This window comes from Cannabis sativa, chromosome 2 (genome assembly GCF_029168945.1).
Source record: "Cannabis sativa cultivar Pink pepper isolate KNU-18-1 chromosome 2, ASM2916894v1, whole genome shotgun sequence".
NCBI lineage: Eukaryota > Viridiplantae > Streptophyta > Magnoliopsida > Rosales > Cannabaceae > Cannabis > Cannabis sativa.
This window is the reverse complement of record NC_083602.1, coordinates 63,302,594-63,316,661: the sequence shown is the minus strand read 5'-3', so window position 1 is coordinate 63,316,661 and position 14,068 is coordinate 63,302,594. Positions and strand designations below refer to the sequence as shown.

Here is a 14,068-nt window from a genome sequence, read left to right as displayed (position 1 = left end):
ATGGTGTTCGAGGCGACTTTCATGGGAGAGAAGAAGTGCCTGAACTTCTTCGACAGACAACACATCGCTTCTTGAAGTGATTCCTGAGACAACAGAATCGAATTCAGGGCCAAGACCATTGAGGATCTGTAGAATCAAATCTTGATCATCAACCGGAGATCCTGCAATGGCGAGAGAGTCAGCTATGGCTTGAACTTTATCAAGAAATTCAGAGATGGATAAGCCGCCTTTATTAACATGTGAGAATTGGCCTTTCAGTTGAAGTCTTCGTGCTTTGGTTTGGGAGGCAAACTTCTGTTCGAGAGCACGCCATACAGATGCAGATGTGGTGTAGTTCGCAACAGACGCGAGTATGCTTTCAGACATGGAGGATCGCAACCAAGAAAGGAGCAGCTGATCCTTGCGACGCCATTGAGAATATGCAGAGTTTGTAGTACCATCAACGAGAGTTGTTGGGGGAGGGACACCAGACAGAAGAACCTCATCAAGGTCATGCCCAATAACAGTGGGAAGAACTTGTGATTTCCACGAAAGAAAATTTAATCGATCAAGCTTTACTGTGAGCGAGGAAGAAAGAGAGTTTGAAAATGGATTCCAAGATCCAGAGGCAGCGGGAGGAATGGCAGGAGCCGGAGGAGCTTCATTTGAAGTATTAATGGCAGGAGCCTGAGGAGCTTCATTTGAGGGATTAATGGCAGGATCGTAGGTTGACGATGACATGGTCTTGGGTCAAGACTACTGATACCATGTAGAACAACAGAGCATGTAGAACAGAGCAGAGAAAAGAGAAAATGAAAAGCTCAATCTTTATTGATGAAGAACCATTGTTTATATACAAGCAGAACACAAAGAAAGATACAATAACAGAAAAATAACTACCTTAACTAATTACACAGGTTAACTAACCTAAGCTAACAGAAAATTAACTAGGTGTAGTTAACTAGTGTTAACAACACCAGCTCGGTACAGCCGGACAGCGTGCGGGTGTGGCAAGTCATCTGTATCCTTACCCATTAGCACAAAACTAGATATCTCTTGAGGTCTTATCCCAAGTGTCAAAGTTACTCTTTATATACCTTTATAAAGAAGGACTCATATCTCATGTGAGACATTCTATTAGACACTAAGACTCATTTTGTCGAAATTCATTAACTTTGAGAATAAGTTCAAACAAAAAGGCATACTATAAATACCTCTCTTGGTAATAGAAAAGATAGAGCTTGAACTAGAGTGGTTTAGAGAAAGATTGAGACGAGAGAACTCGATCACCATTGATCGAGGAAGATGACTATCTGCCAAACTAGTGTGGCATGAAGCCTTGGAACTGTTGTAACTTGCAATCCACCATTTGATATAGTGCAGACCAAGCTTGTCATCTTTGAGGAGAGCTCGAAAAGAGGAAGTATTCCATTGCATTGGGAGGAATCTCTATAAATCTTGTGTTTGCTTCTCTCTTCCCTTATTTCTTTATAATTTTTTTGATTTCTGGTTTGAAGTTCATGATTATGTTTTGTTGTGTTAAAACTCTAATTTGGGTTGTATGCTAACCGAAGTTGGTTTTAGCATCATTGACACCAAGTAAAGGAAGGTAAAACTGGTAGCATTGTACCAGGAAGGTTGTTTACAACCTGTTTGGCTAATTGTTTCCTTGAGTTGGTGCACGTAGGAGAAATTAGGTTCGAATTTCCTACAAATTACAAACCAAAACCTGAAACATTTATAGGTTGAAGGAGTGGAATGCAGATGCACACACGAACGCACGTGTAGGCATGTATGTGCTGGACTTTTGTGCTTCTTTTGCATTGCATTATCAAAAAAAGGTGGTACATTGGAATATACAACAAAGAAGTTAAGAGCACCAATCTTCAAAAGTCCTTCCAAATCCCAATGTCTATGGGTCCCCTGCACTTGTAATTCACTTTTGGAACAGCTCAATTTCCACCCAACTCAGCATGGAAATTGGAAAAGGAGTGTTCTCCCTCATATTATATAACGCTTATAGTTATCGCCATCATTTGAAACCAAATTAAAAAAAAAAAATGAGGAGTGTTTAGCATTATATTTTTTTTTTTAAAAAAAAGAAACAAAAAATTGTTCTCGGAGAACAAGATCTTCTAGTTTTCTAAAACAACAAACCGAAATTTGTAATAACAACACTAATACTTTTAATATTTTTTTTTTATTTTCACAAATATTACTTTTTGCTTTTTCATTAATTTCTACTATAACTTTTCATCAGTCATTATTTACTCTTGACTTTTTTCATATTTTTTATAATTTTGTTTTCTCTTATTTATTACTTATTTTCAATATTATTTTATTTTTAAAAATATATTTATTCATTCTTTTCTATATTAAATATCACTTTTTATTTTCTTGACACCATAAATATTATTTTTTTATTCTCATTTTTTAAAATTTAATTTTAAAAAATAAAGAGAAATATCAAATAAATGCAAAGATTGTACGAAATTGTATGAGAACTTGGTCTATCCATCAACTTCTCGAATATACTAAGTGGTATCAGAGCCTCGAGCCCCGATAACGTTCTCCTGGTTTTTCCTATTGAAAAATACCAATCTCATACATCTTGACAACACCTTCTGATATTATCACATCTTCTAACGTTTGAATGAAATGAAAATTCTATAACTGATTTCAGTGATGATCACACTAACGCTAGCTAGCATATCATTGGCATCGTACAAAACCGTTGTGCCTTTCCCTAAAATTCAGGGATATTTTGTACAATTGTATATTCCTTTTGTCCCCTATTTTACTCCATATAAATAGATGTATCATGCTCAACCTTTGCATCCGTTAAGCAATTATTATCAGTAAAAAAGAACATTCAATATTAGTTTTATTCTCTACATTTTTCCTGTTTTAACTTGGTATCAAATCGGGAAAACGATTACCATTAATGGCAACCCTTGAAGACTCCAATACAAGCAGCTCTGCCACAATAGCACCTGACAGTTATAAATCATCATTTAAAGTTTCTTATTTTTTTGAAACCCACATAGCCAACAGTTTTAGAAACTGATAGAATACAGTATAAAACAAAGTTATAAATCTATGGAAAAAGCCAATTTTATATTAGTGAAAATTTAATTTAACTTTGACATTTCCAGTTTTTGGATCAAATATTGGACTTTTAATTTTAGAGAACATTATTGTTATTATTATTGAGAAGTTGAAGATGTTGTTGGCAACTGCTCATGGTTGGATTAGGGTGATCATGGATTGTGTAATGACCCTGGAGTATGCTTTTTTAGTCAATGGCCGCCCTAAAGGAAGAGTGGTATCGATAAAAGGGTTACGACAGGAATGTCCTTTGTCTCCTTATTTATTCCTTTTCTGTGCGAAATCATTGTCTTCACTGATCTCTCATGTAGAAGCTAGATTTAAATTGATGAAGTTTAGGTATTCTAGATCAAGACCACGTGTAACTTACTTATTTTTTTACTGATGATAGTCTTATGTTTGGTATGGCTAATGGAAGTGATACTGAAACTATCAAGCGTATCCTACTACTTTATGAGGCTGCCTCTAGTCAGAAGACTAACTTTGAGAAGTCTGCTATCACTTTTAGTCCAAATGTGCAATCACCGGATCAAGATGGGGTTCTACATGTATTGGGTTTGACATCTATAGCTACTCATGATAAGCATCTAGGATTGCCTATGGTGGTTGGTAGGAACGAAAAGCAAACGTTTGAGGGGATTTGTGAGAAGGTCTGGAAGTGTGTTCGATGGTGGAAGCAGAATTTATTTTCTGTTAGTGGGAGAGAATTACTTATTAAATCTATTCTTCAAGCTATTCCAACTTATATGATAAGTGTCTTTAAGCTTCATGCGGCAACTTATGAAGAATTAAAGTCTATTGTAAGGCAACTCTGATGGGATTCGAATGGTGATAAATGACAGATTCTTTGGGTGAAATGGGAAACAGTGTGTCACCCTAACACAATGAGAAGACTTGGGTTTTAGGATTTTTAACTTATTAATCAAGATCTTGTGGCTAAACATGTATGGAGATTACTTCTATACTAAGAGTCGTTACCTGCCAGAATTCTGAAACACAAATATTTTCCAAATTACTCTATCCTATAAGCCATTAAAAAGGATAGTTCATCTCATCTTTGGTCGAGTTTGATTTGGGAATTGGATTTGCTTAAATGTGGTCTTTATAGATATATTGGAGATGGAACGTAAGTATGGGCGTTCAAAGACCCATGGCTCCCACGTCTGAGATCTTTTTAGCCAATCACGAGGAGGGTAAATGATGATTGCTGGGTGAGTGAATTTATTCTTCCATCCGGTGCATGGGATGTTAGGAAGCTTCAACAAATATTTTTGGACATGGATGTTAACATAATTTTATCTATTCTATTAGCGAGGCGAGAGGCGGAGGATGGTTGGTACTGGCTCTATGATTAGGATGGGGTTTAAAATGTTAAAAGTGGCTATTTACTGGCGTGGTTGTTTCAGTTTGATGAGGGAGTAGCAGACTCATCTCAGGTAATTCATTGGCGGAATGGAGTATTGAACCTTACTATACCACCAAAGGTGAAAGTTTTTGTTTGGCGTATGTTCTATTTGGTGTTACCAGTAGCTACATAACTTATCTCTCGGAAAGTTTAGGTACCTCTTTGTTGCTCAAGGTGCGGCAAAGAATCTGAAACTCTAGAACATGCTTTATTTTTCTGTTCTAGCCTAATTCTAGTGTGGCACCGGTTGGGGGTATGGTCGTTGCTCCACCGGTGTGTAAATGGTCCAATTCTAGAAATTCTCCTCTATCTCTTTGAAAAGCTATCTCTTGAGGCATTTGAATTGATGATGGATACCCTTTGATGACTTTAGTATGATCGAAACTCAATATTATTTAATGATATACAGTCAAGATTAGATATTGTTCCAAATTTAGCTCATAATCACATGTCAGAATTCAAAGAGCCTGTTTGGTGGGCTGTTCAAATGGGGTTGTGCCCTTCGAACCCAGTTGGCCAGGGCCCACTCGGTGGATGCCACCACCTCCTGATTCATTTGCTCTTATGGCTGATGCTTCAGTGGTTCTTAGGAGGGGTTTTGTCGAATTGGGTGGGGCGATGCGGGATGCTACAAGTGTGGTTTGGCTGGCTTGGTCATCTTGTGTGTTGGGTGAATTTTCTGTTAATGTAGCGAAACTGCTTGCAATTAGACTAGGTTTGAATCTTACGCATCACTTCGGGTTCATTATCTCCATTATTAATAGTGTTTATACTGTAGCTATTGGTTGGGTTAATAATCCTCACTCAAATTATATTTTTCATTCTATTTTGTTAGATATTCATTTTTTTATTAGCTATTGTTAGTGGTGGTTCTTCCAAGGCTACTCTACAGTTTGCGAATAGTGTTGCCTATACATTGACAACCTTTGTTACTAGTTTAGGAGATTGTGTATAAACGAATACTTGTCCACGATATTTTAATTCTTCTGTAATAGCGAATTTATCTTAATAAATTGCATTTTGATTAAAAAAAAAAAGATAGCATTGGGAACTTGGGAAGAAAAAAAACAAACCTATCTTAAGAGCAGCTCTATATATCAAAGTTGCTCTATACATCAAAGATAGCATGGACTACTTTTAATGGTAGCTATTGCATTGGAGTTAAATAGTTGGATAACTGCTGTAGTTTGACAGGAGCAATGTGGTATCTATTTTTTTTTTAAATAAAAGTTTTTTGCTGAAATAGAAAAACAATAATAAAATAACATATTAGAAATAAAATGAATGATATATTAAATAATAGTGTATGAGATATTATTTAAAGAATTGTTGAGCATTAAAGTGTTTTATTTAGCAGAAAGTACCTAATATTGATGTCGTTGAGAGAGAAAATAAAATATTATATTTTAAGGTGATATTGAGTTTTATAGACATTACTTGCCTTGAAAATGCTCTAAGAGGCAACACAGTCCATGACAATCCTACTCGGAATTTTTCACGATAAAGTTAAGCTAAGGGTATATAGAGGAAATTATATTGTATACCTACTTTATTTTACTTATTTTAATATTTACCTCTATTTTTATATTTTTTAATATATACCCACTTTTATAGATGATGTTCCCATTGGATCATTTAGGTTAACGTAAACTATATGTTAGACTTAAGTAGAAAGTAAGGGTATATTGGATAACCTACTTAAAAAAGTGGATATATTTTAATTAAATATAATATGAAGATATTTTTAATTAAGGTATAAAAAAACAAAAAAAAAGTATTTTTTAACTTATCCCGAGAATCCCGAGAATATAAAGAAATGCCCAAATAAAAAGAATGGGCCCTTTCTTTATTATAGATCTGTACGTGTGCATGAGTAAGTATGAGATATGGGCTGCAGACAAGTCCAAATATTAAAACCAAACTATTGCAAATTCATTGGGTTGAAACCAAAACTCACTACCATGGTATTGGTACCAATCCACCCATTCCTGTGTAATAGTGAAGAACAGAGTATATTTTAAAGAAGAAACAAGCTAGATTCATTGATGGACCATGAAAGCTGTCTATACTTGAACATACTTTGATCCCAACCCCCACCACCCCATTTCCCACCCTTTTCTAATCATGAAGTAGTGTACACTACACGTTACAAAAGTAAGGGATTCCATCAAAAGATTCAAAACTCACTATTATCTATCCAAACAAAAACCAAAAGGGAAATTTGAATTTCTATGCATGCATCAGGGGATAATTTTTTCCCTAAACTAATACTTTTTAACATTGAAAATATATGATCACTTTTTCAAAACCCCAAAAATACTCCTCTCAAAATTTCAAACCCTTTTTCTCTCTTTCCCTCAAACTCTCTCTGCCTCTTCCCCTTCACCCGAACCCACATCGCACAACCCCCCACACAACCCACTCCGACTGACCACTCTGACCGAGACCCACACCCACCATTCCGACCCTCATCATCGCCCTTCGCCCGAACCCACATCGCACAACCCCCCACAGAACCCACTCCGACTGATCACCCCGACCGAGACCCACACCCAACATTCCGACCCTCATCACCGCGTCACGGAGGAGACCCGAACGATGCTTAACAATGTCCAAGGTTCAGATCTGCGATTTGGGGAAATCGCAGTTTGGGGAAGACAATGACCCGATGAGGTTCGATGTATGTGCGAAAAATATAGTTTTTGGGTCCGATGGGGACCCCGATTGGGGTCTGATGCATGTGCTGTAAATGGGAGTTCGATGGGTCTGATGGGGACCCCAATTGGGTCTGACAGGTCCGATGGGGACCCTGATGAGGGTTCGATGGATATGAAGAAAGAGAAGAAGAGAGGGGATAATGTAAATGGAGGGTATTTTAGGAATATTGTAAATTGTGTCATATCCCACGAATATTACATGTTATGTGTTTAGGAAAAAATTATTAGGTATTTGTAAGCATAAAAAGTCAAATTTCCCAACCAAAACCTAAAAATTGTGAAATATATTTAATCTCCTCAAATCCTACATGGGAAGATAAAAGATCGTCATGGTCCTACCTAATCTTGTGATCCTACAGACAAAAACAGAGCACGAACAACAGTCGATTATAAAATCCATGTTATAGTATAGGACTGTTGGGACTAAAAATTCTAACTCCAATTAAGTTTCTCCGCGACATTGCTCCCTGAGTGTTTACTCATCAACTGTATAGTAAACTACATCTGCTATAAGTACAATTGAACCAATCCGCAACTGCAACTCTTGACTACTAAGGCGTATTTGCATGGCTGAAAAAAAAAGTGTACCAAAACATTATTCTTGTTGATGTTCTATAAAACATGGATTCTCATTAGAAAACACTACCATGTTACTGTGTGTAATTCTTTTATGTATATTTTAGGTGCATATATCATTACTCTTTAAGGCAAAAAAACAAAACAAGTCGCTCACAGGTCACATATATATGAATATCTACAAAGACTACATAACCCTATAGGCAAAGAGTAAGGGACAGAAAGAAGACATCTTCAATGAGTTTTTGAGGAATAGCACATATCTACACATTCATTTCTTTCACATACACCATATTAATGGATACATGTGTGTGATGTACCACTGCATGGAAAGAGAAATGGCTGTATTACTTCTTTTCTCCTTCACTGCCCCAGGTTGTGCTTGAGATTTTATGAAGTTCTTACCAACCCAGGAGTCCAATTTCGCCAATCCAACTTGCTAATGGATTTGGTTCTTAAGTTGACCATTTCTCTTATATCAAACACTTTCTTTAGATAATTGTTTCCTTGTTTGGTGGACACAGGTTCAGATTCCACTGTGGTTTCTTCTTCTGGTTCTTCAGTTTCGCTGATGGCTTGTGGGGCAACAACTTCTTGAGCAGCAATTTCTACTTCTTGAGATGTAGTTTCGTTGATAATGTTTCCAAGAATCTCAACCACCTCACTCATTTTAGGGCGAGACTTTGGCTGCTTTAGTAAACACTTATTCGCTAATGAAGCAAGTTTCTGAGCTGATTTAATGCAATAGTCTCCTTCAAGTCGAGGGTCAATAATAAGGTAAAATTTCTTTGAGTCTGAAACATAAGGTTTCACCCATTCTAGAAGTTTTTGTTCACTCCGGGGAAGGTTTCTCTCCACAGCCCGCCTTCCTGTGATGAGCTCGTAAAGAACCACACCAAAGCTCCACACATCACTCTTAGCAGTCAATTTCCCCGTCTGAACATACTCTGGAGCTGCATAGCCTACCGTGCCCACAACCTTGAGAAAAAAGTATTAATTGTGAGCAGCGTTCATACAAACAAAATCGTCAGAAAATGTGTGATGCCAAAAACAAGAATTCAGAAACAGGTAATTTATCAGGACCAACTTTAAAAGATGGTACTACCATCTTTAACTATGGACAAAATAATTCAAACAGCTTCTGACAAGAAGCAGAACTCTGACCCGTCCAATCACATGATCATTTAATTTTTACCAATAAAGTATTGGATCCAACAAACTTTTTCTGTAAAGCAACTTACTGATGTGGAAACATGACTAGTTCCTTCAGGAGGCCCCTGTCTTGCTAGTCCAAAGTCTGAAAGTTTTGCACTGAAGTCCTCATCTAGCAAAATGTTCGACGTTTTAAAGTCTCGGAATATTAACTGCACCAACCAAAAGATCCAAATATTATTTACTTCTGAGAAGTAACTTAGTTTCCACAGTATACAAGCCTATGGGCATGAATTAGGTTAAGGAATTTTGGGTCATCCTCTCCCAAAAACTATATTGAAAGACATAAAAAAGGGAAGCATTAAAACCTTTTCTTTTTTTCTTAATGCAAGGGAAGAATTTCAAATCAAATCAATTAAAAAAAGGAGAGACAAGATACCTGAAAATCCATTTCTTCATGAAGGTATGCCAATCCCCGGGCAGCATCACGGGCAATTTTCAATCTTGCAATCCATGGGAGAGTTGACGGCATTCGAGCCAACAGATGGTCTTCTAAGCTTTTTTTAGGCATGAGCTCGTAGACCAAAAGTCTCTGAATCCCTCTTTCATCATCTTCCGCACAATATCCAACTAGCTTCACAAGATTTGGATGCTTCACAACACCTAAAAAGTTCACTTCATTTATCCATTCTTTATGCCCCTGGACACTAGAATGCAAATACGTGGTAAATTTCATTAGATAACTTCAAGCACCTGACAATGGCATTCCAAAAGCAACATTGATCTTCTAAAACAAAACCCATTTCAACAAATCAAAGATTTCAATAACTAATTTCTACCGGTTGAACATGTACAGATGCGTTCCTTCTTAATTGAACACTAACAGCTTGATTAGTTATAGAATTGCAAACTAGTGAATGCTTTTTTTTAATAAAACTTCCTCTTATGACTATAAAACACCCGAACTCAACGCGATATTCAGATTTGTGAACAAGCTACTGCAAATCCAAGATTCTTAAAACAGACCAAACTATAAAAACAATACAAACATAAATGGATTCGTACATATATCGTGCCAAAAAGAAAAGAGAAAAGGAATGAAGAAAGACATGCCTGGAAGCCGCTACGATTCAACTGTTTGATCGCAACATCAATCTTACAGGGAAGGGCGTCTTCGTCGTCCTCGTCTTCAATCTCAACATCCGACCCCGAAACCCTAACAACTCCTCTGTAAACGCAGCCAAAACCTCCCTCCCCAATCAACAAGGCCCTACTGAACCCTCTGGTGGCCGATTTGAGCTCGGAGAACGTGAACACCCTCAGATCATTGGCTCTACGCAGACTGAGGAAGTCGTAACACCCGATGGAGTCAGAAAGGTCCCTGGAGTCGGAATCGAACTCGGAGCGGCGAGTACTGTCGAGGCTGCTGGAGGCAACACTGAGCGAGCGAGCCCAAGACACCTTGGAGGCGACCTTTGAAACGACGTTGGAGCCGGCGCCAGTGACGCTAGCGTCATCGTCGTCGCGCCTATCTCCGCTGGTGAAATGGAAACACTTCATGAATCAGCCAATGCTGCGACGAATGGAGAGAGAGTCAGAGAGAGAGCGGCAGAGTCAAAGTGATGGTGCTTGGCGGTGTTGATAATACCTTTCAGATCAACTAACTTCTATTGGCGAGGGGAAATTTGATTTATATATAAATACGTTTTCAAATATATGATGTGACCCCTTCCAAGGCATACCCAAGGCGGCTTTTTCTTTTCTATTTTTTGTTTCTTCAAAAAAAAAAAAAAACATATACCCATTCAAAATGCTCTTATTAGGCTCTCTTTGGCTAGGAGACCTTATGGAACTAAATAGGTATATTTTAATAGGGAAAATTACATAGTATATTAATTTTTGTTATTTTTTTACAAAAATACTGTCAAGCGGAATTTTTTACTTTTTTACTGTATTTTTTTATAAGTTTCATACTGCAGTATACTGTGTTAAGTTTACACTGATGTTCTACTGGTGTTTTACTAGTGTTCTACTGTTGTTTTGAGTTGTTCTGTTTTGTGTTTTACTGGTGTTTTATAAAAACGCAGTATTTTTGAAAAGATTTCCGTGTGGCAGTATTTTTGTAAAAGTTAACCCAAATTCTAGTATTTTTGTAAGTTTCCCTTTTAATATTAGGTTTTATATATTTTAATTTAATAATATAGGATTGGACACTTTAAGATAGCAAATAGGAATGTTTAAATAAAATTGTTAAGCTGGCTTAGACCATCTCCAATGCAAAATCTAAGTATTATACTAAATTTGGCACAAATAATAAACAAATGTTATATATAAGATAATATTTATAGTTGTATTCCAATAGACAATAACAGTTTAAGTAGCAAAATATTCATGAATAATTTGTTTCCTACTGACGGGACAAGCCGATGGAGATAGGAAAGGATCTCCCCTTGCAATGAGCAAGGCGAGTGCGATGAACAAAAGAAGTGTGGGCTCTTGGTTCACGGACTGATTCAGAAGTCTCGGGTGCCGTTGAAACAATGGCTACTGACGGAGGGGTAGGCTAGGATCTTTCGTCACGAGGAACAGTCGAGAGATCAATTCAACAAAGAGAGGCTTTCGGATAAGAGAAAGTCCACGGGGCTCTAAAAGCTAGCTCTGATGTATGCCTTCCGGTCTCCTTTCGGGCAACCCCTACTAAATGGTAGGCAATGAATCAGAGTGCTGTGTGCGATGCTTTGGGGCAAGATCGCAAGTTCCAACTTAGCAATCTCCGCTTTGAAAAGCCGTACCAGAGACACTCTTTTTAGAGGGGAAGAACGTCTTTTTTAGGCACTCGCGCCGAACAAGCAAGTCAGTATACCACTCTTTGACTGTGACCCTTGCCTAAAATCACTCGAGAAGTATAGTCCGTCAGTGAACTAGTTGGGACATAACGGCGCATTTGAGAGTGGCATGCCTGCATGTTGTGATGCACCTGAGGCGTTCGCAAGCACTCATCTTTTTGGAAGGACATTCTTTCTTGCCAGAAGGAGACGTCCTTGTAGTGTTTCGAGCGGGGGCCCCCGTGGCAACGATCACATGAACCCTAGAAAACTCCTGGTTACTTAACTAGATCGATATCCAAGTGAGAACGAAAGAAGAAAGAAGTTACTATAGCTGGCACGATAAATAATTTCTTCTGTCGATAGACAATAAAGAAGGACAAGCGGATCGTCCGGTTCAGAGATTTACCCGTTCTTTACTCTACCAAAAGCCCTCTTCGAAAAGCTGGGGGCTGGGATAACCAGAGTTCTTGCGGGCAGGCTTCCTTAGAGGAGAGGCTTTCTTACCCCGTCAAACTTACTTTGTTGCTAAACCTAAACCTACACCTAAGAATCCTACAAATACAGAAGACGGTAAAAAAATATGATTTTATTTACTCTCTAGTAAATCTTGTTAGACTGGAATGGGCTATTCTTACTGGTTCGTATAAACTCTCCCCATTTCGGATAAAAGAAGAAAAAGTCTGCCGAGACACGATCTAAATTTGACACAATATTATATCTTGTATCAAATTTAGCACAACCTTTAGTATGTGCTAAATTTGACACAACTTAGAGCATCTCCAAATATGAATGGTATAAAGAAGGTGTAGATATATTCCTTAGCATATGTTCATAAAATTGAACTACATAGTGTATAAGATGATTTAAATTTGATACATGTTAAAAATTGTGCCAAATTTAACACAAAATATAACATGCACTGAATCTTACACCAAGATAAATATCACTATTTTGTTTACTCTTTTGCCACGCATTAATGCCTTTATTAACTTTTTACATTTTATTGATATGTTTACTAAAATTTTATACATTTTCAATCAAATTTTAATGTATTTATTGACTTTCTTACAACTTTTTATTAAAAAAAAAAAGTTAATTTACCACTACATCGGAGCACGATAATAAAATTTGGGTCCAATATAGGATTGACTTATTTTTTGAGTCAAATTTAGTGCAAAATTTACACCACCCATTAAAGATGGTCTTATGATACAGAATTGGAGAAGTCTTTTGTTAAAAAAGAGTTCTTTTAAAAGTGTTTGGGTAATAAATGAGAAGTCTTTTTTCTTAATTTAAAAGTTCTTCGGGAGAACTTATGATTTGTAATTTCTCTTAAAATGACTTTTGAGAAGTTATTCTTAAAATTAAAATAATTTACATAATCTTTAATTTACTCAAAAAAAAAAAAAAAATTCCAATGACATTTGAACACTTTGAAAAATATTTTTTATTAAAAAAAAATCTTCATATAATAGTTATCTAAATGTTTTAAATAAGTCAAAATTTATAATTATCTCATACTTCTAGTTATAAGTAAAAGTAAATACTTACTCAAATAAGTATCCAGTCTAGCATAATTTTAAATTAATAACTTCCTAAAATTCAAATATTTTTGGATACTAACTAAAAGCAATTCAAAGTATTTGGATAAATTTAAAAGAAAGTAAATATAGTAATTATTATTTTTGTGTAAAAGTAAGTGTTAACACAAATTTTCGTTGACTAAATATATAACTTTACATAATAAATTTACTACAGAATTTAATAATAATAATGAACACAAGATATTTTACGTGATTTTGTAGTTTAAATCTACATACTCCACGAGTCCGTATTATTAGGGATATTTATTTAAATGCATAGTATAAATCTCAGTATTAATAAATAATAGAATTCTCTCTCTATTTTGTCGTCCCTCTTCCCATAGAATCTGCTCCTATTTATAGGTGTTAGGGGTGAAAATCGGTCGGTTATGGTCGGTTTTTAAAATTTTATAACCGACCGGTCGGTTACGGTTTTTATTTTACGAAAACCGTAACCGACCGTTTAGAAATTATAACCGTATAAAACCGACCGTACGGTTTTTGGCGGTTTTCGGTTTGGCAGTTTTAGGCGGTTTTGGGCGGTTTTTGGCGGTTTTAGGCGGTTTTTGGCGGTTTTGACGGTTTTTTGGTTAAACTATTTTTTTATTTCAAGAACCGAAACCGACCGCCGTGTCAAAAAAACCGAAACCGAAACCGACCGCCAAATTCGGTGATGACGTGGAACCGAAAATTCGGTTACGGTCTGGTCGGTTTGGCAAT

At 36.5% G+C, this 14,068-nt stretch overlaps 1 protein-coding gene across 1 annotated transcript; it reads right to left on the bottom strand.

Annotated features, from left to right (window-relative positions):
* Positions 1 to 7,859: 7,859 nt before the first annotated feature.
* Positions 7,860 to 10,678, bottom strand: LOC115720790 (serine/threonine-protein kinase PCRK1). Its single transcript, XM_030649968.2, has 4 exons — positions 10,051 to 10,678; positions 9,377 to 9,637; positions 9,027 to 9,149; positions 7,860 to 8,763 (listed from the first exon to the last, which is right to left on the bottom strand). The coding sequence occupies exons 1-4, from the start codon at positions 10,495 to 10,497 to the stop codon at positions 8,176 to 8,178; spliced, it is 1,419 nt and encodes a 472-aa protein (XP_030505828.2). The 5' UTR covers positions 10,498 to 10,678; the 3' UTR covers positions 7,860 to 8,175.
* Positions 10,679 to 14,068: the final 3,390 nt, after the last annotated feature.